At 52.3% G+C, this 25,297-nt stretch overlaps 1 protein-coding gene and 1 long non-coding RNA gene across 2 annotated transcripts; both read right to left on the reverse strand.

Annotated features, from left to right (window-relative positions):
* LOC119979355 lies at positions 1-25,097 on the reverse strand. The gene is made up of 3 exons (XR_005463707.1): positions 24,250-25,097; positions 16,183-16,283; positions 1-870 (listed from the first exon to the last, which is right to left on the reverse strand). It is a non-coding gene; the product is annotated as an uncharacterized LOC119979355 (long non-coding RNA).
* Positions 17,880-22,752, reverse strand: LOC119979351 (Hermansky-Pudlak syndrome 6 protein). Its single transcript, XM_038821451.1, has one exon. The coding sequence runs from the start codon at positions 22,742-22,744 to the stop codon at positions 19,862-19,864; it is 2,883 nt and encodes a 960-aa protein (XP_038677379.1). The 5' UTR covers positions 22,745-22,752; the 3' UTR covers positions 17,880-19,861.
* Positions 25,098-25,297: the final 200 nt, after the last annotated feature.

The following is a 25,297-nucleotide window of genomic DNA, read 5'->3' on the forward strand; positions in this document are numbered from 1 at the left end:
GATGCAGACGGGAGTGTGTGTCGGGCTACACTTTCTGAAGTCGATGATCAGTTCCTTGGTCTTTCCACCATTTAGAGAGAGGTTGATTTCGGTGCACCATGCAACCAAGTGATCTATCTCCCTCCTGTAGTCTGATTCGTCGTTGTTTGAGATACAGCCCACCACAGCCATATCATCCGCACACTTATAGATTGAGTTGGAGTTAAATCTTGCCACACAGTCATGTGTGTATAGGGAGTACAGTAGAGGGCTGAGAACACATCCTTGCAGGGCTCCGTTGTTGAGGATTATTGTGGAGGAGGTGCTGTTGCCTATCCTGACAGATTGGGGTCTGTTGGTGAGTAAGTCGAGGATCCAGCTGCACAGGGAGGGGTCAAGTCCACAATTCCTCGACACACTTCCTGATGTAGTCTGTGACGGTGGTTGCGTACTCGTCCAGGTTAGCTGCCGCGGCCTTGAATATGGACCAGTCCACAATCTCCAAGCAGTCGCGGAGGATGACCTTAGATTCCTCGGACCGGCACTGCACGGTTTTCTTGACTGGCTCAGCAAGCTTGAGTTGCTGTTTGTAAAGCCGGAAGTAGGAATACCGACTTGTGGTTGGATTTGCCAAAGTGAGGTTGGGGAATGGAGCGGTCGGCTCCTTTGATGCTCGTCTAGCAGTGGTCCAGGGTGTTTGCACCTCTGGTGGGGCAGGAGATATGTTGATGGAGTGTGGGTAAGACCTTCCTGAGATTGGCCTGGTTGAAGTCTCCAGCCACGACTGTCAGGGCTTTGGGGTGATTTGTTTCTTGGTTGTTGATGGTGAAGACCCCATCAGATGGTGAAGGACCCTCCAGCTTGGTGACTCAGCAGAAGCTGACTGCGGTTCTGCCAGCATTTCCAGTACCATTGGGAAGAGATTGGAGAAATCCATCACAAACATGACAGCCATGATGCACTGACACCCACCCCCCTGTGAAGAGGTAGAGAATTGCAAAGATTCACAACACCCACCGAGTGAAGAAATGTCTCCTCATCTCAGTCCACAATGGTCTCCTCCTTATCCTGATACTGAGTTTGTAACCTAGACTCTCCAGCAATGGCAAACAGCCTCTTGGCGTCTACCCTGTCATAATTCGTAACCATTTTATAAGTTACAATTTGATTACATCTCCTAAACTTAGAGCATATTCTATCCAATTCTTCATAGGATAATACCCTCAGCCCAGGAGGCAATTGAGTAAATCTTTGTGCATTCCCTTCAAGGTAAGTCTATCCTTCCTTAGACACTGTAGATACCACTTTTCATATCATACCTTCCAAGGTGCACTGGCTCTACTGAGGATGAGGGTGGTCTGGGAAGGTTACCTTTGCATTTGAGACAATAGCTGGAGCAGTTTTATCAGAGGGAATGAGTATATCAGTTAAACAAACAGCAGATCTTTTCGAGGAGCACTCCTCACATCGAGCTACCTCGGCACTTTTCAAAGGATTGACACTGAGCAGATGGTGGTACATTAAGGTGAAGGAGGGCAGGGGTATGGAACGCGAGTATCTCAGATGTTCTTCATGACTGGGTGCAGAGAGTACATAACCCAGGGAGTTATGCTGCAACTTGTACAACACTCATTCATTCCCAACTGGAGCACTGTATTCAATTGCAACACCACAACACAGGACGGTTTTGACGAGGGTTCAGTGGAAATCCACCAGAATGGTACCAGGGATGAGAACGTACAGCTGCCTGGAGAGACTGGAGAAGCTGAATTCACTTCCTGGAGCAGGGAAAACCTTGAGGAGATCGGGTGGCAGTGCTCAAAACCATCGAGGTCCTCAGTGATTCTCGCAGGCCCCACTGTGTTTCTCTCTGTCTGTCTCCCTCCCTCTGTCTCCCTCTCTCTGTCTCTCCCCCCTCTCTCTCTGTCTCTCCCTCTCTCTCTCTCTGTCTCTCCCCCTCTCTCTCTGTCTCTCCCCCTCTCTCTCTATCTCTCCCCCTCTCTCGCTGTCTCTCCCCCTCTCTCTCTGCCTCTCCTTCTCTGTCTCTCCCCCTCTCTCTCTGTCTCTCCCCCTCTCTCTCTGTCTCTCCCCCTCTCTCTCTGCCTCTCCCCCTCTCTCTCTGCCTCTCCCCCTCTCTCTCTGCCTCTCCCCCTCTCTCTCTGCCTCTCCCCCTCTCTCTCTGTCTCTCCCCCTCTCTGTCTCCCCCCCCCCCCCCATCTCTCTCTGTCTCTCCCCCTCTCTCTCTGTCTCTCCCCTCTCTGTCTCTACCTCCGTCTCCCTCTCTTTGTCTCTCCCTCTCTCGGTCTCTCCCCTCTCTGTCTCTACCTCCGTCTCCCTCTCTCTGTCTCTCCTCCTCTCTGTCTCTATCTCTGCCTCTCTCTGTCTCTCCCTCTCTCTCTCTCTCCCCCTCTCTCTGTCTCTAACTCTCTCTCTGCCTCTCCCTCTCTCTGTCCCTCTCTCTATGTCCCTGCTGGAGTGAATTCCCTGGAGAGCTGAAGATAACGGAAGAACATATGGCAAGAGAGACCCTTCCTCGTGAGCAGAGATCCTGAGACAATCTCAACAAATCAGTGGGATTTTCAGATGTTTACTGTCAACCCTTAGCCATTTTGAGAATCCAGATACTTCAAATATCACTGAGGGATGCTAATTAGAACAATTAACAGACACTCTCCTTGAGGGTGAGTGTTATCCAGAATCTATTAGGCTGTGTGCACTGGGTTTGGTCTGCAGTCAGTGGACTGAACTCACTCAGTTCCACAACAGACTCCCAGCAAAAATATTTGGGTCAGAGTTTCACATTTCCCTGCTGGAGGGTCTGCGGGTGGTGAGGGGGTAGTGTGGGCTGGGGAATAGGAGGGCGGTGGAGGGTAGGGGCTGATGAGGGGTGGAGGGGTAGTGTGGGTAGGAGAGTGTTGAGGGGAAGGGGTGGTGAGGGTGGGAGTAGGGGCGTGGTGAGGGGTGGGGACGGGGGAAAGGGGGTTGGGTGGTGGGGTCTGTAAAATTCCTTGAGTGGTCTTCACACTGGCCTCCTGCCCAGCCTGAACTCTCGATGGGCTGAATGATCTCCTTCGGCACTGTAGGAATTCTGTGGGAGAGGCTGGTGTGGAAGGGGCTTAGCGCCACGCCAACTGGCGCCGAAGGGCCTCCGCCGGCCATCGCCGACCGGCGCAGCGCGATTCCTGCCCCCGGCACCGGAGAATTCAGCAGTCGGCGGGGACGGGATTCATGCTGCCCCCCCCCCCCCGGCAATAATCCCGCCCAGGGTCACTGAATATTTTTAGGCTGAGGTTAATGGATTTTTGACTAACAAGGGACTCAAAGGTTGTCAGGGCGACAGGAAAGTGGAATTGAAGCTACAGTCAGATCATCCATTATCTTATTGAAATGCAGAGTAGGCTCGAGGGGCTGAATGGCCTACTGCTCCTGATCCATATGTTCGGTAAATGTCATCGCTGGAGAAAAGTTGTGTGTCCAGGACAATCAGACACACCCTGGATCTGGTGTGTCAATGTTTTCAACCTCAAGCTCATCACATGTCTTGCACGAGTCATTCTAATGGTTTCTCAATAACATCATCCAATTAGCGACAATCTCTGGGATGTTCTGTGAAGCTGCTTTAAGGTTACGATAGAGTAGCCGACAGTGCAGAAGTAGGCCATTCGGCCCAGCTAATCTGCACCAACCTTCTGAAAGATCACCGTACCTCGGCCCACTTCCCCGCCCTATCCCTGAACCCACTTGACCTTTTTGGACTCTAATTTATCATGGCCAATCCACCTAACCTACACATCTTTGGACTGTAGGAGGAAACTGGAGCACCCGGAGAAAACCCACGCACACATGGGGAGAACGTGCAAACTCCACATGGACAATCACCCAAGGCCTGAATTGAATCCGGGTCCCTGGCACTGTGAGGCAGCAGTGCTAAGCACCATGCCACCATACTGCCCAACTACCAAAGTCATTTTGGTGTTGTTATATCCAATGAGATGCAAAGACAATTACCCTGACATTTAGTTCCCACGAATGTCAGTCTTGTGGTCAGAGACAGACTGCCAATTATATGCAATTGTGTCTTGTAAATTTGTGCCCACAACAATGTGGTTAAATTGCCAGAAGGAACTGGGATGGTTGCAACACAGGCAGTAGACAACTTCTGTCTGCCGTGCATTTGAATAGCTTTTATATAGCCATTCACCACTTCATTAATATTCATGTTTCTTTACCCCGTAACATTCCCAGTGCCTTTTGTGCCTTAAGACCACTTTTCAAATTGAATTTCTCCTGATTTCTACCCTATGGCAGGCCTTCCGCCCTATGGCAGGCCTTCCGCCCTATGGCAGGCCTTCCGCCCTATGGCAGGCCTTCCGCCCTATCGCAGGCCTTTACCCTATCGCAGGCCTTTACCCTAGGGCAGGCCTTCCGCCCTATCGCAAGCCTTCCGTCCTATCGCAGGCCTTCCGCCCTATGGCAGGCCTTCCGCCCTATGGCAGGCCTTTACCCTATCGCAGGCCTTCCAGCCTATCGCAGGCCTTCCAGCCTATCGCAGGCCTTCCGCCCTATGGCAGGCCTTCCAGCCTATGGCAGGCCTTCCAGCCTATGGCAGGCCTTCCAGCTTATGGCAGGCCTTCCAGCCTATGGCAGGCCTTCCAGCCTATCGCAGGCCTTCCAGCCTATCGCAGGCCTTCACCCTATCGCAGGCCTTCCACCCTATGGCAGGCCTTCCACCCTATGGCAGGCCTTCCAGCCTATGGCAGGCCTTCCAGCCTATGGCAGGCCTTCCGCCCTATGGCAGGCCTTCCGCCCTATGGCAGGCCTTCCGCCCTATGGCAGGCCTTCCAGCCTATCGCAGGCCTTCCAGCCTATCGCAGGCCTTCCAGCCTATCGCAGGCCTTCCAGCTTATCGCAGGCCTTCCAGCCTATCGCAGGCCTTCCAGGCTATCGCAGGCCTTCACCCTATCGCAGGCCTTCACCCTATCGCAGGCCTTCCAGCCTATGGCAGGCCTTCCACCCTATGGCAGGCCTTCCAGCCTATGGCAGGCCTTCCAGCCTATGGCAGGCCTTCCAGCCCTATCGCAGGCCTTCCGCCCTATGGCACGCCTTCCGCCCTATGGCACGCCTTCCGCCCTATGGCACGCCTTCCGCCCTATGGCAGGCCTTCCAGCCTATCGCAGGCCTTCCGCCCTATCGCAGGCCTTCCGCCCTATCGCAGGCCTTCCGCCCTATCGCAGGCCTTCCGCCCTATCGCAGGCCTTCCGCCCTATCGCAGGCCTTCCGCCCTATCGCAGGCCTTCCGCCCTATCGCAGGCCTTTACCCTATCGCAGGCCTTCCGCCCTATGGCAGGCCTTCCGCCCTATGGCAGGCCTTCACCCTATCACAGGCCTTCCGCCCTATCGCAGGCCTTCCGCCCTATCGCAGGCCTTCCGCCCTATCGCAGGCCTTTACCCTATCGCAGGCCTTCCGCCCTATGGCAGGCCTTCCGCCCTATGGCAGGCCTTCACCCTATCACAGGCCTTCCACCCTATCGCAGGCCTTCCACCCTATCGCAGACCTTCCAGCCTATGGCAGGCCTTCCGCCCTATCGCAGGCCTTCCGCCCTATGGCAGGCCTTCCGCCCTATGGCAGGCCTTCCAGCCTATGGGTGGCCTTCCAGCCTATCGCAGGCCTTCCGCCCTATCGCAGGCCTTCCGCCCTATCACAGGCCTTTACCCTATCGCAGGCCTTCCGCCCTATGGCAGGCCTTCCGCCCTATGGCAGGCCTTCCGCCCTATGGCAGGCCTTCACCCTATCACAGGCCTTCCACCCTATCGCAGGCCTTCCACCCTATCACAGGCCTTCCAGCCTATGGCAGGCCTTCCGCCCTATCGCAGGCCTTCCGCCCTATGGCAGGCCTTCCGCCCTATGGCAGGCCTTCCGCCCTATGGCAGGCCTTCACCCTATCACAGGCCTTCCACCCTATCGCAGGCCTTCCACCCTATCGCAGGCCTTCCAGCCTATGGCAGGCCTTCCGCCCTATCGCAGGCCTTCCGCCCTATGGCAGGCCTTCCGCCCTATGGCAGGCCTTCCACCCTATCGCAGGCCTTCCGCCCTATCGCAGGCCTTCCGCCCTATCGCAGGCCTTCCGCCCTATGGCAGGCCTTCCGCCCTATGGCAGGCCTTCCGCCCTATGGCAGGCCTTCACCCTATCACAGGCCTTCCACCCTATCGCAGGCCTTCCAGCCTATCGCAGGCCTTTACCCTAGGGCAGGCCTTCCGCCCTATCGCAGGCCTTCCGTCCTATCGCAGGCCTTCCGCCCTATGGCAGGCCTTCCGCCCTATCGCAGGCCTTCCAGCCTATCGCAGGCCTTCCAGCCTATGGCAGGCCTTCCACCCTATCGCAGGCCTTCCAGCCTATCGCAGGCCTTCCAGCCTATCGCAGGCCTTCCGCTCTATGGCAGGCCTTCCGCCCTATCGCAGGCCTTCCAGCCTATGGCAGGCCTTCACCCTATCGCAGGCCTTCACCCTATCGCAGGCCTTCCGCCCTATCGCAGGCCTTCCGCTCTATGGCAGGCCTTCCGCCCTATCGCAGGCCTTCCAGCCTATGGCAGGCCTTCACCCTATCGCAGGCCTTCACCCTATCGCAGGCCTTCCGCCCTATCGCAGGCCTTCCGCCCTATCGCAGGCCTTCCGCCCAATCGCAGGCCTTCCGCCCTATCGCAGGCCTTCCACCCTATCGCAGGCCTTCCAGCCTATCGCAGGCCTCCCGCCCTATCATGGAAACATACAAAATAGAAGCAGGAGGAGGCCATTTGGCCCTTCGAGGCTGTTCCACCATTCATTATGATCATGGCTGATCATCAAGTTCAATATCCTGATCCTGCCTACCCCTATATCCCTTGATTCCCTTAGCCCCAAGAGCTATATCGAATTCCTTTTTGAAATTACACAATGTTTTGGCCTCAACTACTTTCTGTGGTAGCGAATTCCACAGATTCACCACTCTCTGGGTGAAGAAATTTCTCCTCACCTCAGTCCTAAAAGGTTTACCCCTTATCCTCAAACTATGACCCCTGGCTCTGGTGCCCCCATCATCTGACAATGAGCGATTATTATTATCTGGAACATTCTTTCCGAATCTACTCTGTCTTCCTGTTAGAATTTTGTAAGTTCCTATGAGATCCCCTCCAACGCCAATGAATATAACCCTAACTGACTTAGTCTCTCCTCATCTGACAGTCCCCCCCATCCCAGGAATCAGCCGGGTAAACCTTCGCTGCACTCCCTCGAGAGCAAGAACATCCTTCCTCAGTTGAGGACACCAAAACTGCACACAATACTCCAGGTGTGGCCTCACCAATGCCCTATACAATTGCAGTAAAACATCCCTAATCCTATACTCAAATCCTCTCCTTATGAAGGCCAACATATCATTTGCCTTCTTTACTGCCTGCTGTACCTGCACGCTTACTTTCAGCGACTGATGCACGAGGATACCAAGGTCCCACTGAGTATCCGCCACTCTCAATTTACATCCATTCAAATAATAATCTGCCTCCCTATTTTTGCTACCAAAGTGGATAACCTCACATTTATCCACATTATACTGCATCTGCCGTGCATGTGCCCACTCACTCAGCCTGTCCAAATCCCACTGAAGCATCTCCGCATCTTCCTCACAGCTCACCCTCACACCCAACGTTGTATCATCAGCAAATTTGGAGATAATACATTTACTTCCCTCGTTCAAATCATTAATATATAATGTGAACAGTCGGGGTCCTAGCACAGATCCCTGTGGTACCCCGCTAGTCACTGCCTGCCAATCAGGAAAAGACCCATTTATTCCAACTTTTTGCTTCCTGTCTGCTAACCAGCTTTCTATCCATCTCAAGGCACTACCCGTAATCTCATGCGCTTTAACTTTACATAGTAATCTGTTGTGTGAGACCTTGTCGAAAGACTTCTGAAAGTCTAAATAAACCACATCCGCTGGTTCTCCCTGGTCAACTCTATTAGTTACACCTTCAAAGAATTCTGGTAGATTTGTCAAGCATGATTTTTCTTTCATAAATCTATGCCAACTTTGTCTGATTATACCAGTTTTCTAAATGCTGTGCTGTGAAATCCTTGATAACAGACTCCAGCAACTTCCCTTCTACCTACATAAGGCTCACTAGTCTATAGTTTCCGATTTTCTCTCTACCTCCCTTTTTGAATAGCGGGGTTATATTCGCTACCCTCCAATCTGTAGGAATCATTCCAGAGTCCAAAGAATTTGCACTATTACAGGCCCTCCCATTTAACCTTCTCCCTCCTTGTAACTTGTTCAAAACATTTCAAACCATCCTAAGTTCTGACGAAAAGATCACAGACCTGAAAAATGAATCTCTGAATATTTCCAGGATTTTATGTTTTTGTTTCCATCTGTCACTCTAATTGGATTCTAAACCCCATTGCTGGATGTTCTGACATTGGGAAACATGTTACATTAAATATATACGTGTTCTTCTTGCTTTGCCCCCCTAGTAATAGACTTTGGATAGCCCAACGCAACATTTTCAAACATATGCAGGTTCCGGAGAGGCCAGATGTTCAAAGTCGAGGGTATCTCAGCCACTCCGCTACGTACAAGAGACATTTTTATTTGAATCTGGGCAGTAGAAGTTTTGCGTATCATCACTAAAATGGGTGTGTCTGACTTCTTCCCCTATGTAAGCAGGTGGGGTTTTCAATGTCACCCATTGCTGAGCTAATCTGCTCGGTGTGGAAATGTGGGCGGTTCCTGCAACGTGATGGAGATTTCCCGGTTTTCTTGATTTCAAAATTCTAAAATTCCCCTTGCCCTTGACCCCCTCCATCTCTGTAACCCACAGACTATAAAACCTCTGGTGCTCGTTTAACTCCAGCCATTTGAGAAACCCCAATCTTTTTTCTTTAAAAGTATACTTCATTCGTAAAATTTGTAAAAGTTCATTACCAAACATTTCGACTAGAAAATGAGAGAAAGTGCAATAAAATGTGACTTCATTCTGCCTGTTCCACTTGGCGGTGGCTCTGCAGCCTGATGTTAATCATTAGTGACTGCGTCTTCAGCAGCCTGGACCCAGGCCCACAATTCTCTCCCTAAATTACTCTTCCTCTCTATCTCTGTTGCTACAGTTAGTACAGACTCTGGAAATAGACTTTCTGTTTGCTTCGCTATTTCTCGCCAAATTCATTGCTGAGCGATGAGTATAAAATTCACGATTTGGCCAAGACTCCTGGTGAAAATTCCATCCAGCTCCAGCTTGATAATAATAACAATCATTATTATTGTCACAAGCAGGCTTATATTAACACTGCAATGAAGTTACTGTGAAAATCCCCTAGTCACCACATTCTGGCACCTGTTCACGTACACTGAGGGAATGTCCAATTCACCTAACCGCACGTCTTTGGGACTGTGGGAGGAAACCGGAGCACCCGGAGGAAACCCACGCAGACACGGGGAGAACGTGCAGACTCCGCACAGACAGTGACCCAAGCCGGGAATCGAACCCGGGTCCCTGGCGCTGTGAAGCAACAGTGGTAACCACTGTGCCAGCGTGCCGCCCATGTACCGTGATGTTCCTGGTCACGGTGTACACTGCCACAATCCTGACAGACTGCAGGTCCCCCAGTTAAACAGCGTTAGTGCCGGCACGCAGTTGCAGCCACAGGCCATGAGGTGGAGGCATGGAGCAAATAGAAAACTGGGGCACCCAGTATTCAATCGCACAAGTACCGGGCACAACAGCATAGAAAGAAAATCTTGTACCCTGGGAACCCCGCGATTGCACCGTTCATGGGGTTCATATCTTGAGAGCGCAGTCGATGTGAGACTGTGTTATTTCACAACTGGGAACTACTGCTCTGGCTCGATCCCACAATACCAGAGCAAATATTGCCTGCATGTCAGCTTCTGGTCCTCAAACTACAAAATAAATTAATAAAGTAGGCACGATAGGTGAATGGCCTCTTATACTCTAAAATTCTACTTCAGATCTGGGGGTTACTATCCATATGCCCAGCAACACCCTCCCCTGCAGATTTATGTTCTGTGGTGATTCATTTTCTGGAATACCTTGAGATCCATATCACATTTCTCAAATTAAATTTATTGCCTTGTTGCAAAAACCCTTTATAAATAGGAACACATGACTCCAGAACTAAAAAATAACAAGCCTGACAATGAATACAGCAGTGTTTGAGAACAGCCCTGCAAAAGGCTCAGTCTAGTTAATGAGTACTGCTTTAACCAGTAGTGTGTTGACTGTAGAATCACAATATCTCAGTCACGTGGGTCTGATCTGGATATCAACCAATTGGCGTTGAAGGGGGTGAAATGCCAAATTTGATCAGAATCCTGGGTTGGTCAAATCCGGAAAGCACCTGGGAATTTTAATTTTAATGCACCTCAGGATATCAAAGTGAGCTTACTGGCTGATTCGGCAGGACAATGGGAAAGAAGCACAAAGGTTAACAAACCCCTACCTCAGGCAAAGGTGGTGGTTAGAAAGTGCTTTGAGTGACCTCAGGGCCATTTGATTGGTGGTGGGGTGGGCAATGTGGGTCAGGGATCTAAAACCTAGTCAGTTCCTTTGTAACAGGAAATGGAGAAAGCTACAATCCTTATTTCCCAGTCAGATGGTTTCGGGTTCAAATCTCATTCCAGGCTGACTCTCCAAGGCAGCACGGTAGCACGGTGGTTAGCACAATTGCTTCACAACTCCAGGGTCCCAGGTTCGATTCCCGGCTTGGGTCACTGTCTGTGCGGAGTCTGCCCGTTCTCCCCGTGTGTGCGTGGGTTTCCTCCCACAGTCCAAAGATGTGCAGGTTAGGTAGATTGGCCATGCTAAATTGCCCCTTAGTGTCCAAAATTGCCCTTAGTGTTGGGTGGGGTTACGGGGTTATGGGGATAGGGTGGAGGTGTGGGCTTTGGTAGGATGCTCTTTCAAAAGAGCCGGTGCAGACTCGATGGGCCGAATGGCCTCCTTCCGCACTGTAAATTCTATGATTCTATTGCGTAACTGAGGGAGTGCTGCACTGTTTGAGGTGCCTTTTTTTTGGATAAGGCATTAAATTGAGGCCCTGTCTGCCCTCTCACGTGAACGCAGAAGATCCCACGCACTACTTGGAGGAAGATCAAGGGAGCTGTGTGCAAATTATCTGCTGCTTTTCCCTACCTTACAACAATGGCTACAATTAACGAGTACATTGTTGGTTTTGAAGCACTTTGACTTACTTTTCTTCCAGACGAGTGTAAAGTCTTTCTTACCAATCCTATTCCTTCTATGACTCAGACAGTGCTTTTCAAATTTTGAACAGCTTGGATTTTCTTTTGTACGAAATGACCACAACAGGTCTCAGAGCCACAATCTTCTGATAAAGTTGTGGTCTAATGGAAAAGGCTTCTGATTTCTGCTCCAGCTGCAGAGCCTTGGAACATGGAATAGAATAACGCCAGCAAGTCCTTTCTGCCCGTGTCCTCGGCCCAACCATCTTCAGCTGCTTCATCAATGACCTCCCTCCCATCAGAAGGTCAGAAGTGGGGATGTTTGTGATGACTGCATAATGTTCAGCACCATTCGCAACTCCTCAGATAATGAAGCAGTCCGTGTCCAAATGCAGCAAGACCTGGACAATATCCAGGCTTGGGCTGACAAGTTACATTCGTGCCACATAAGTGCCGGGCAATGACCATCTCCTACAAGGACCAAACCACTGCCCCTTGACATTCAACGGCATTATCATCGCTGAATCCCCCACAATCAACATCCTGGGGCTTACCATTGATCAGAAACTCAACTGGACATAGCCACATTAATACTGCGGCTACCAGGGAAGGTCAATGGCTGGGAATACTACGGCGAATAACTCACCTCCTGACCCCCCCCCCCCCCCCCCCCCCCCCCCAAGCCTGTACACCATCTACAAGGCACAAGTCAGAGTGCAATGGAATATTCTCCACTTGCCTGGATGAGTGCAGCTCCAACAACACTCAAGAAGCTCAACACCATCCAGGACAAAGCAGCCCCGCTTGATTGCTACCCCATCCTCAAGTATTCAAACCCTCCACTGCCAACGTACAGTGACAGCTGTGTGTGCCATCTACAAGATTTACTGCAGTAACTCGCCAAAGTTCCAGACCCATGACCACTACCATCTAGGACAAGAGCAGCAGATACCTGGGAACCCCACCCCCAGGAGGTTCTCCTCCAAGTCACTCACCACCCTGACTTGGAAATATATCGCTGTTCTTTCGCTGTCACTGGGACAAAATCCTGGAACTCCCTCCCTAACAGCACTGTGGGTGTACCTACACTTTAAGGACTGCAGTGGTCCAAGAAGGCAGCTCACCATCACCTTCTGAAGGGCAGCCTGCCACTGGAGTATGTTGGAAGGATTTACAAGTTGAAGCTCAACCTGTTATGAATGTATTTTCCTAGGTGACCAAGTCCTGGATTGGGATTCAAACCAGCGCTCCCCACTGCATCATCAACACATCCCAAGGTGCTTAACAAAAAAAAAACCTTTGTCTTTGAGCTACAGAATGGGTTACGAGGACAGACGATGTGGGGAATGTGGCAGCTAGTGTATGGACAGCTTCCACAAACAGCAACATGACACGGAATGTGTCTTTCGGAGACCTTGGTTGAGAGGTAGTCACCCTGGGAAGAGCTCCCCTGCTGGTTTTCTGAGCTGTGCTGTGGGATTCTTTTCCATCAACTTTAGAAGGCAGACTGGGCCTCAGTTTAATGTCATCCATCCAGAAACCCCACCTCCAGCAGTGCAGCACTCCAATCGTTAGGGTCATGCGCTCAAGCCCCTAGAGTGATGTTTGAATGAGATTGCTACCCACTGAAGCACAGTTTACATATGGTTTTACAACGGATGACTTGGAATGGCTCTGCCTGGTTTAGATATTGTTTTGACCAAATCTGATATTGGCCGATGATTTGGATCCAATCTTCCTTTGCATCAATTCAGAAAGCAATTGGGCGCGATTTTCCCAAAATGTCATTTTGGGCGACTTTGGTGGGTTTTTTCCTCGCTGGCTTTTTGGGGGAGACCCACACGGGTATTCACCCACACGCTGTGATTTCTTTGGGCCCTGGTCTAGCCCACACTTAGAAATGTTTTCACCAGTGGGGAGCTGAACTTGTCAGCAAGTCCAGCACCTCAAAGAGATCGGGCTGCCCTTTTGAAAGGGTGGCCCAAACTCTAAGTGAGCTTGATGGACCCCCACTCATGGACAATACTAATGCCCGCAGACATGGGCACCACCCCTCTGCCCCCCACAAAGTCAGCACACGCTACGGGGTCGCTGAGGGCCCCGCTATACCCCCCGCCCCCAACCGTTATGATGTCCCTTCATACCTCTCCTTCTCCCCCCCCCCCCCCCCCCACGGACAAGGACACCCTCAGGCCTCGACCCTTGGCAGTGCCCCGGGAACCGCCAGGTTAGCATTGTCTGGGTGCCAGCTTGGCACTGCCAGGGGGAGTGCTAGGTACTGCCCTGCCCCTGACCCCTCTGGTGGTCACCATGCCAACTCTCTGCTTGCGGACACTCAGTACCAATGGGCGCCCAGTTGAGGCTTCGCCGGTGTGGCCGGTGACTCCTGGCTGCCGGGAGAATGAAGCCCAGCGAGGGCGTGATTCGGATTGTGCCGGGTGTCGCAGGTCAGGTGACTCACGCGCCGTTCTGCGCCTGGCGGGAAGCCCGATTTGGGCCTCTCCTACAATACTCCCTGCGTAACGAGATCGGTGCCAGGCGCAACGGGTTGCAAAATCACACCCATTACCCACCCTCCCCAGTAAGAACACTCAATCTGGTGAGGCCAAACTATTTAAATCCCATCAGTCACAGAAAATATACCCACAGAATCGGGCCACTCAGCTCATTTAACCTGTGATTTATCTTCCACGTGAATCTCCCTCCAATTCCGTTACCTCAACTCAGTCTTTCAGCTTAAATTTCTATTCCCTTTTCTTTCACGTACTGGTTTCCTTTTGAAATCCTCTGTTTACCTCAACCAGTTCCTACGGTAGCAAGTTCCACATTCAAACCACTGCCCGAGTTCTCCTTCCTTTCCCGAATGGATTCGCAAGTCCAGTCATTGCCTCTAATTTTAGATTCTTTCAGGAAACATTCTCCCCACATCCACCCGTGCAACCTATTCATCATTTTAAAGGCGTGGGGGTCTAAGCTGGGTTCAATCTTCCCCAATAGCTGTCATCTATCCATTCAAGAACCATCCCCTGATTGCTAACTCGCATTTCTTTCTCTCCTTCCCAGTCTGTTTTACAGTATAGAAACCAGAACTGTAAACCGTCCACCGTGGCCTGACCAGCATCCTGGACAAGCCTTACCTGACTTTTCCACTTGAAATGAAAATCGCTTATTGTCACGAGTAGGCTTCAATGAAGTTACTGTGAAAAGCCCCTAGTCGCCACATTCCGGCGCCTGTCCGGGGAGGCTGGTACGGGAATTCTTTTGAATTCCATTATCCCAAGAAATAAGGGGTTTGTTAGCATTTGAATTATTTTACTGACATTTAATTATTTGTCTACTTGCACCCAGAGATACTTTTTCAATCCGGGCATATGCGAACATTGTGGCTTACTTTGTAGGATGTGGATTAACAATCCAGAGGCTCAAGTACAAATCACACCAGGGGGGGTAGATAGAGAATTTAAATGCCAGTAAACCTGGAATAAAAACACTTGTACCTGTGTCAGTGACCATGAATCTACTGGATTGTTGTAAAAACCCATCTGGTTCACTAATGTCCTTTAGGGAAGGAAATCTGCCGCCCTTACCCGGTCTGGCCTACACGTGACTCGACTTGCAATGTGATTGACAATTAACTGTGGTCTGATGAGCCAGCCACTCAGAAGCAGCCTTCGTTTTTAGGGAGGAAGACTGCTTCTAACTAGGAGACCCTCAAGATAATGGGAGTGAAATGTTTAAGGCAGTTTTATAATAATAACAATAATCTTCATTATTGTCACAAGTAGGCTCACATTAACACTGCAATGAAGTTACTGTGAAAATCCTCTAGTTGCCACATTCCAGCGCCTGTTCGGGTACACAGAGGGAGAATTCAAATAACCAGCACGTCTTTCGGGACTTGTGGGAGGAAACCGGAGCACCCGGAGGAAACCCACGCAGACACGGGGAGAATGTGCAGACTCTGCACAGACAGTGAAATTAAGACAAACGTACATATGATAAGAGAGAATGTATATCAGAAAAATTCCTAACCGTTGTAATCCAATTCCACATAAACGTGGGTTTGTTTTATTGGTGAAACAGGCTCTACTCTTCGAATCATAGATCCCCTACAGTGCAAAAGAAGGCCTTTCGGCCTATTGAGTCCATACTGACCCTCTGAAAGAGCACCATACCGTGGCCTACGCCCCCACCTCGCCCTATCCCCGTAACCTCACCTAACCGTTGGACACTAAGGGGCAATTTTTAGCATGACCAATCGACCTGACCTGCACATATTAGGACTATGGGAGGTAACTGGAGCACCCGGAGGAAACCCACGCAGACACGGGGAGAACGTGCAGACTCCAGTGACACAAGGCTGGAATTGAATCCGGGTCCCTGGCTAGCAGTGCTAAGCACGGTGCCACCATGGAAGTCTTAGTTTTGAGTTTAGTAATTTTACGAATGGCCTAATTTCATAGAATTTCCAGTGCAGGAGGCGGCCATTTGGCCCATCGAGTCTGCACCGGCCCTTACAAAGAGCAACCCACTCAAGCCCACGCATCTACCCTATTCCCGCAACCCCCACATAGCCTTTTTGGACACCAAGGACAATTTAGCATGGCCAATCCACCTAACCCACTCATGTTTGGACTGTGGGAGGAAACCGGAGCACCCGGAGGAAACCCACGCACACGCGGGGAGGATGTGCAGACTCCGCACAGACAGTGACCCAGCCGGGAATTGAACCTGGGACCTTGGAGCTGTGAAGCAATTATGCTAACCACTATGCTACCCTGCTGCCCTAATCCTGCTCCTAGTTTCCAAATGATGGCCCCAATGACAATTGTCATTTCATATTAAACTAGATATGTTAAGTTTCTTTTTACTTTGGCTTTCATTATTTTAATTGACATCTTTTTGCTGCCAACTTTTTATGACTAACTACACACGAAACAATGGAGTCTTCCTCCTGATTTATCACCTTCTGGATTTACGGACAATGGAAAGCCAAATCTTCCTCAAACGGTTTAATCTTTGGCTCCTACATCACAAAACGGAATCTCACGTGCTCCCCGTCACCTGCTTGAAAGAATATTGAGACGTCAGGATGAAACATCATTTGACGGGACAGCTAATTTTGGGGGGAAATGTGACACCGCCCAAAACTTTGAATGTGAGAAGTTTAAAAGAAAAGGAATTTGAAAACGAGGAGCCACAAATATTTGTCAATCACGAATAAATCAAACAAGGAATTTAGCTGAATGTTTTTTTTCCTCCTGAGAGAAGTTGAACTCACTACCACAGGAGTAGTTGAGGTGAATATCGCGGACATGTTTACGTGGAAGCTGCAGAACCACATGAGGTAGAAATAACAGGATTGGGTTGATGGATGGAAGTAAGTTGAGGAAGGTCAAATGGTACAGGCTGGTTGGACCTGTTTTGGTGCTGTTGATCCGACGTGAATGTACGTGAATTGTTTAAATCGGTTCAAATATTCTTTTTAGCTCCTCTGGCCCTGGTTCGACTCGTCTGCATTGACATGGGGAAAACTGGAGACTGTAATCAGCACCATGTGAAATTACTTTGAGAAAATTCCAACCCTTCCCAGAGGATCACGCGCCACAGAACATAATGTCAACAATTAGAAACTAAATGTTATTAGTCGCACTCCACTGACAGCTGACATTATCAAAAGAGGATGTCTAATGTACATCAATGGAGCGTCATGAGAGAGATTTACTCTGTATCTAACCCCGTGCTGTACCAGTCCTGGGAATGTTTGATGGGGGACAGTGTAGAGGGAGCTTTGCTCTGTATCTAACCCCATGCTGTACCTGTCCTGGGAGTGTTTGATGGGGACAGTGTAGAGGGAGCTTTACTCTGTATCTAACCCCGTGCTGTACATGCCCTAGAAGTGTTGGATGGGGACAGTGTAGAGGGAGCTTTACTTTGTATCTAACCCCGTGCTGTACCTGTCCTGGGAGTGTTTGATGGGGACAGTGCAGAGAAGCTTTACTCTGTATCTAACCCCGTGCTGTACCTGTCCTGGGAGTGTTTGATGGGGACAGTGTAGAGGGAGCTTTACTCTGTATCTAACCCCGTGCAGTACCTGTTCTGGGAGTGTTTGATGGGGACAGTGTAGAGGGAGCTTTACTCTGTATCTAACCCCGTGCTGTACCTGTCCTGGGAGTGTTTGATGGGGGACAGTGTAGAGGGAGCTTTACTCTGTATCTAACCCCGTGCTGTACCTGTCCTGGGAGTGTTTGATGGGGACAGTGTAGAGGGAGCTTTACTCTGTATCTAACCCCGTGCTGTACCTGTCCTGGGAGTGTTTGATGGGGATAGTGTAGAGGCAGCTTTACTCTGTATCTAACCCCGTGCTGTACCTGTTCTGGGAGTGTTTGATGGGGACAATGTGGAGGGAGCTTTACTCTGTATCTAACCCCGTCCTGGGAGTGTTTGATGGGGACAGTGTAGAGGGAGCTTTACTCTGTATCTAACCCTGTGCTGTACCTGTCCTGGGAGTGTTTGATGGGAACAGTGTAGGAGGTGTGGCACATCAGCACAACAATTATTTTAAAAATGAGGAAGCTAAGTTTTGATTGAAGTTGAAAATAATAATTTCAACACAAAGCGCCGTCAACAAAACAGTGCTTACAATTTATTTGGAGTCTGAGGAAAGATTTGAAAATCAGGATCACATCCCAAATGTTTATTTTATGTATGTGCATGAGCACCATCAGGGATTGCATCAGCTTTAATGGAAAGAGCACATGACAATGTTAACTGGGGTACACCGATAAACAAACAGTTTTCTGACTATCTTCACTCTTATTCTCTAAGAACCAGCTGCAGGTGCAAAAGGAAGAGACATGTTGGGATTAGTATTCTGAAACAGGATTGAGGCTTATTGCTCCTTGCACACATGCAGAAAGCAAATGTAAAAAACAGTTCAGTGCCTTCCCTTTTATGAAAGGCACAAACTCTAGCTGTGCCCCAGATGCACAGGACTCATCACCAATCAGTAACTCTCAGTTTTTCTTTTGCGATGTGGCAACAGCCAAAAGCCATTCCTCTGCATGTTGCATCGCCGCAATCTCCACCCCACCCTCACTTGACGCTCTCGTAGGGAGAGGGGCAGTGGGAAGGAGGTCAATGACATTGTCCTGGAACAGGAATCCTGACCGTTCCCTACCCACTCTCCCTGAATCCGGGGGTTAAGCAAGGCTCCACTAGCTGTCCACCTCCAACCTCACCGAGGTTGGGGATCCTGAACCGTTAACCAGTAATAGTGGGATCCTCCTTGCCCACGCCTTCTGGTCGCAACGCTGGTTATATTCTGATTATCCCAAACTAACTCTCCACTATATTAAAACTAAAAGATAAAAGCAGATGCAAAAAATCAGCATTTCAAAGATTCGATTGTGAAGACTGATAGAACTGGGAGTGCCCCACGAGGTAAGAAAGAGTCAGCAGTGCTTGTTCGGGGACTGTGGATGTGAACATTCGGAGAAACCCTTTGGGAGGTGAGAAAAGCAAAAACATATGGCTCCTCTGCAGACAGGATCCTAGTAACAATGCAATGGTGAGTGTTAAACACTGTCCAACCACGGTGGGCGAATATTAAATCAAGCCCTTTGCCAACCAGGGAAGAATAGCACGACTTGGTTTCCAGGCCTTCCCTTGGCAGTGCGATGTGATGAATGAAGAGTTTTACCCAAGATGATGCGAGTGAGATTATTGCTGCTGTAAACATCTCGCCCTCATTACAAAGCCAGGCAACAAAAACAAACAGGAAATGTCACCGTCGCTGAACCCTGGGAGGGTTTCCCCCTTCGGCTTTGAACCAGCAGAGCAGTGCCTGAACCTATAGCCCACCAGCCAGGTCACATTAAGAGTGAGTCAGGAGGATTGAGCTCAAACTCTCGAGACCCCTGCGCCTGCTTTGTGATCTCTGAAGCCAGTCACACACACACACAAGGGGCAGGTCGTTTTGACGGGGTGGGGTGGGGGGGTCGGTGACTGAAACCACAGATACCATGTTAACTGTATCACACTGCAGTCCAGGTCTGTCCCAGTACAAGTAAAACCGTCATGAAAAAACACAACTAATAGAGAACAAAATATCAGTAGCACATACAATTAAAATAAATAAGACAGTTGTTTATTTCTGAACTTCATTCAGATCGTTTGTTTCTGACCTATGTCTCAAGGCTCTCCTTTCTCAACCATCTTCCAAACCTCACTTCGCAATCGAGCCGGGTGTCAGCCCAATGGGAAGAAAGGCAAGGATAATATGGCACATCATTAAAACAGAATCTCGAGGGCCAGCATTGGCAAAACCGCTTAATAACCTGCTTCAAGGAAAGGTGCCTGAGTGAGTGCTTTTGTACCTGCAAGTCCACCCAGCAGTACCCGTGCCAAGATACATGCCCACTTCTAAGCTGCCTGTTTCGATAGCAAGTGAGAAGAGGGCGGGGAGCTTATAAACGTCATTGTTCTCACACTCAAGCTCAGCTTTCACTCAGCATGTGCACAATTACTATAAAATATCCTTGACATTAAACAGATATATAAACAATACATTGGGGCCATTTCCAACTGGGCCACGTGGCAGAAAGTGCAAACCTTTTTGTATTCCAGTGTTCATACAGTAGTGTTCACAATAGCTTGTTTGCCTCAAAACTGGGTTCAGAGTTCAGAAGGCTGGATTGATTGGCTGCTTTCTTCTGCCTGGGTGGTGTGGGTGGGGGGAACACCAGGGTCTTTAGCCCCTCCGCCACGTCTACACTCGGCTGACATGCGCCCTGTGTCAATACTTTGGCTAGCAATGGCCGCAGGAGCCCAATGGTCAATTGGTGACTGTCATTCGAATATGGCCCAGACTCGCAGTTTGAGGGCACAGAGCCCAGGATAGTGTCCAGTATGTCTGCGGCTGTGGCTTCCTCAGGACACAGTTCCCAAATCTCCTCCAAGTACGGATCCAGGGCTCGGTGATGGGAGAGCTGGACCAGCATGGTAGTGAAGAGCTCCTTCTTCAGTAGGGGCCCTTGCTGAGAGAACCTGCACGTGGCTTCCACCGCCCTTTGCCACATCTTCCGCTCAATCAGGATCCGAACTGCTTGGATTATGGCATTTGGCCTCTTGCTGCACAGCAGGAGTTCAATGGCTGTCTCGGTGGGGTCTCCAGTCCCACCTTCACAGGCTGGCGGGATCACTGAAAGAGCTCTCTTGTACAGAGGGGCATTCTCTGGCCCCTCATTGCCCCCATAGTTCCGGGAAGTAGCCAGGTGCTGCTGGGTCAACTCAACAAACTTTGGCAGCCACTTTGGGTTGAACCGGTAGAGCAAGCGGCAGATCAGCTCGAAGACTGGCACTGCCCTATTGGTGGCATCATACTGGTCAGCAGGGAGAGCTGGGCTCAGTACCACCTTCCACAGGTCGGCAGTGGCTCTGGCAGAGAGGAACCCTTCACTGTCCTGGTGGAGGTGCAATGTCCTTTTCACAGCCTTCCAAGCTGGCCTCGGGAACGTGTTGAAAATGGAATTCAGATAGAGCAGAGTCTCTCGGTCAAGCTGACAGTGGAGCAGCCTCTGAATCTCCTGGTCAGTTATTTCCTCAATGTAAGTGGCCACCTCATTCTGCGATCCATTTATGATAAAGGACTTGGCTTCCTCCAAGTTGATGTAGCTTTGTATTTCCCCTGCCATGATGTTGTGCAGTTTGCTGTAGCACTGGGGGTTACAGTGGCCAGTCTTCCTGACTTGGAGTTGGTTCTCCAAGATGGAGCAGAGGGCAAGAGGTGCTTGGAACATTGCCTCACTTTTCAGCTTCTCCACTGTCAGCCTGCTGCGGCTCAGGCTTCTTTTCTGGTAATACGTGCACGCTTCCTCCAAAACCAGCAGCTCCAGTGTCTCCTGGCATTGGTTCTTTCCCCACCCCGACGTGGTGTTAGACTGACTGGGGGGAATCCCGAGGGCGTAGACACCATCCTCTGCCAGCAGTTGGATCTCACCAGTTTCCCGGCAGGACAGCAAGGCCAGGGGCTGAACCTCCAGAGTCATCTCCTCCATTATCCTCCCCGTCTCAGTGTCAAACATGTGCAGCGTCCTGCCCACTGTGCATGCCAAGGTAGTCCCGCAGAGCTCCATCATCACCGAGTCCTCAGGCGGCAAGTTCCTGTTCAGCTGGCAGAGGAGCCGGACGCTCCCGTCACTTCCCATCAGGTTGACCTCTCCATCGTCCGTGGCCAGGAGAAGCCCAGTTGCACAGGGGGTGACTGCCCTGATGTTCAGTGGTGGGAGGGAAGTCAAGAGGCCTGCAGTGTCCGCAACCAACCCCCTGAAATCAGAGCCTGTGGGGAGCAGTCTCTTGATGCCCAGGGAGCCTTGGGCCAGGCTGGTGATGATCACTGTATCCTCCCGGGGGTCCCAGATGAGGATGAACTTGGCCACATTGCTCATGGGGCTGCGGCTGATATCTAACGGCACTGAGCAGTTGCTAGAGCTGTTGCTGGCCATGGGGCTGTTGCTGGGCATGGGGCTGTTGCCGGGCATGGGGCAGTTGCTCGGGTTGTTGCTGGGCATGGGGCAGTTGCTAGGGTTCTTGCTGGGCATGGGGCAGTTGCTAGGGTTGTTGCTGGGCATGGGGCAGTTGCTAGGGTTGTTGCTGGGCATGGGGCAGTTGCTAGGGTTCTTGCTGGGCATGGGGCAGTTGCTAGGGTTCTTGCTGGGCATGGGGCAGTTGCTAGGGTTCTTGCTGGGCATGGGGCAGTTGTTAGGGGGGTTACCAGGCACCGGGCAGTTGCTAGGGGGGTTACCAGGCACCAGGCAGTTGCTAGGGGGGTCACCAGGCACCGGGCAGTTGCTAGGGGGGTTACCAGGCACCGGGCAGTTGCTAGGGGGGTTACCAGGCACCGGGCAGTTGCTAGGACCGTTGCCAGGCCCCTCGCCGTTGCTGGGCAGCAGGTAGACGGCCTCCCCCGCCGCCAGCAGCCTGTAGGCCGGGCTGTCGTGCAGGAGGACTCGGACAGGCCCCAGGGAGAGGCCGCTGTGGTCAGGCCCGGGGCCCAGGCTCAGGCTGCAGATGCAGCGCTGCGGGCCGGCCGGCCGGGCCCGGGGCCGCTCCTCACACCAGGCGATGGAGTGCCGGCCCCAGGCGGCGGACAGTAGCCGGGCCCGGGGGTGGGAGCTGAGCTCGGCCGCCTGCAGCAGCCGCCAGCCAGCCGCCGGCCGGCAGCTCCAGAACTCGGCTCGGCCGCGCTGGCTGAGGAGGGCGGCCAGGGCCTCGGGCCCGGACTCCGGCTCCAGCACCTCCAGCAGCCGCTCGGCCCGCGGCCAGCTCCTGTCCAGCGGCCGCCCCGCCGCGGCCTGGCCCCGCTCCAGGCTCCGCAGCCGGTTCTCCCCCGGCCGGTACAGCAGGAGGCGGCGGGAGGAGCAGCGGAGCCGGGACCCGGGCTCCGGCCGCAGGAAATCCCGCAGCTGCGGCCCGGAGAGCGGCAGGTCCGGCAGGCGGCGGAGCCCAGCGCGGCCCGGGGGCGGCATCGGGGCCGGGGGACTGAGCTCCGGGGGCCGGGGGACTGAGCTCCGGGGGCCGGGGGACTGGGCTCCGGGGGCCTGAGCTCCGGGAGCCGGGGGACTGAGCTCCGGCGGCCGGGGGACTGAGCTCCGGGGGCCGGGGGACTGAGCTCCGGGGGCCGGGGGACTGGGTTCCGGGGGCCGGGGGACTGAGCTCCGGGGGACTGAGCTCCGGGGGCCGGGGGACTGAGCTCCGGGGGCCGGGGGACTGAGCTCCGGGGGACTGAGCGCCGGGGGCCGGGGGACTGAGCTCCGGGGGCCGGGGGACTGAGCTCCGGGGGCCGGGGGACTGAGCGCCGGGGGCCGGGGGACTGAGCTCCGGGGCGGCCTCTCCTCTCCCTTCCCCAGTCTCTCTGTGTCTCTCCCCCGGCCTCTCCTTCCGGACCAGAGCTCTTTCCGGGTCAGAAGCTGCGATCACCCCGCACAGCAGGATCCCAGGCCGCACAGCAGGATCCCAGGCCGCACAGCAGGATCCCAGGCCGCACAGCAGGATCCCAGGACGCACAGCACGATCCCAGGACGCACAGCACGATCCCAGGCCGCACAGCACGATCCCAGGCCGCACAGCACGATCCCAGGCCGCACAGCAGGATCCCAGGCCGCACAGCAGGATCCCAGGCCGCACAGCAGGATCCCAGGACGCACAGCACGATCCCAGGCCGCACAGCAGGACCCCAGGCCGCACAGCACGATCCCAGGCCGTGCTGCCTCTCGGAGTCCCGCTCCTTCCGCATTCTTCTGAAACCCCCTCCTCTCCTCCGCCAATCTCCTGAGATCGGAGCCTGTACCACCCACATCAATCTGATTACGGGGCACCTTTCCACATTGAATACAAAAATCACTCTTCACATCGGGCCAGCACAGAGCCGATGGGCCGAATGGTTTCCTTCTGTGCTGTCAGCATCCTTTGATTGTATATTCAGAAACACACAGACACGGGGTGTAAACAGACTGTTAAACATCCCCAATTGGACACAATGATTGAATAGACCGAAGGCCATTCGGCCCGAAGGATCTATGCCAGCCCTAATGCTGCAGCCCCTCCCCCTCTCTAACTGTGCACTCTGGAAACTCCCAGGTTTGAATTGCTGTACCATTAATGTGTCCATAGAATTTAGTGCAGAAGGAGGCCATTCGGCCCATCGAGTCTGCACCGGCTCTTGGAAAGAGCAGCCTACCCAAGGTCAACACCTCCACCCTATCCCCATAACCCAGTAACCCCACCCAACACTAAGGGCAATTTTGGACACTAAGGGCAATTTATCATGGCCAATCCACCTAACCTGCACATCTTTGGACTGTGGGAGGAAACCCACACACACACGGGGAGGATGGCAGCACCTTCAATCCTCACCCCCACCTCCCTCTAAAATCCTTCAATACACACTTTAGGGATTTCACAGTAACTTCATTGCGGAGTTAATGTAAGCCTACTTGTGACACTAATAAAGATTATTATTTGTAAAACTCACCTGTTGCAGAGCTCTGGTTTAATTTGAAGCTGAGGGGATTGTTTGGCTGCTGGAGGGAGGATGCCACATTGTCCCGTCTGGGAGTTTGGTGAAGCTGCTTTGGGGTCATTTTAGGTCCAAGTTGCTGTTGATCCCCACCCCCAGACAGTCTGACCCGACACCCACACAGCCCGGGCCTCCCACCCTCCTGGTTGCTATGGGAGATCTGTCCTGACAATAACGAAAGATAATAATCTACCGGAAAAGGGCCATTTATTCACCAAGAAAATAACCGCACAGCAACAAAAACTCAATCAAAGAAAGCATCCATCCTCAAGAGGACCTCCCGACCAGTCTGCCAGCATCCCACAATCCCCGGGGTTCTTCCCGACCAGTCTGCCAGTATCCCACAATCCCCGGGGTTCTTCCCGACCAGTCTGCCAGTATCCCACAATCCCCGGGGTTCTTCCCGACCAGTCTGCCAGTATCCCACAATCCCCGGGGTTCTGCCCGACCAGTCTGCCAGTATCCCACAATCCGCCGGGGTTCCTTCCGACCAGTTTCCCACAATCCCCAGCGTTTGCTGCCATCGATTACCAACATCTCGTTTTTAAAAATCTGCATATTATCAGGCGGGGTGAGGTCGGTGGATATTAACAGGCTCATTGAGCGGCCCCATTGGAAATTATGGGACGGTGGAGGTTGGCGAGGGGGTAAAGAAAGCTGCAGGATTTGGGGAAATGAGATGGGGCGCCTGGCGTTGCATTGTGGGATTCTGGAAGCTGGAGGAGAGCTCGGGATTGTGTGGTATCTTGGCGGAAATTAGCTCGGCCAGTGCCAAGTGGAGGACAGCGGCTGGTGGGCCGACGGGGATTGTGGGATAGTGGCGGACTGAGGCTGGCGGACCGCCGGGGATTGTGGGATAGTGGCGGACTGAGGCTGGCGGACCGCCGGGGATTGTGGGATAGTGGCGGACTGAGGCTGGCGAGCCGCCGGGGATTGTGGGATAGTGGCGGACTGAGGCTGGCGGACCGCCGGGGATTGTGGGATAGTGGCGGACTGAGGCTGG

The sequence above is a fragment of the Scyliorhinus canicula genome, chromosome 16 (assembly GCF_902713615.1).
Source record: "Scyliorhinus canicula chromosome 16, sScyCan1.1, whole genome shotgun sequence".
In the NCBI taxonomy this organism is placed as follows: Eukaryota; Metazoa; Chordata; class Chondrichthyes; order Carcharhiniformes; family Scyliorhinidae; genus Scyliorhinus; species Scyliorhinus canicula.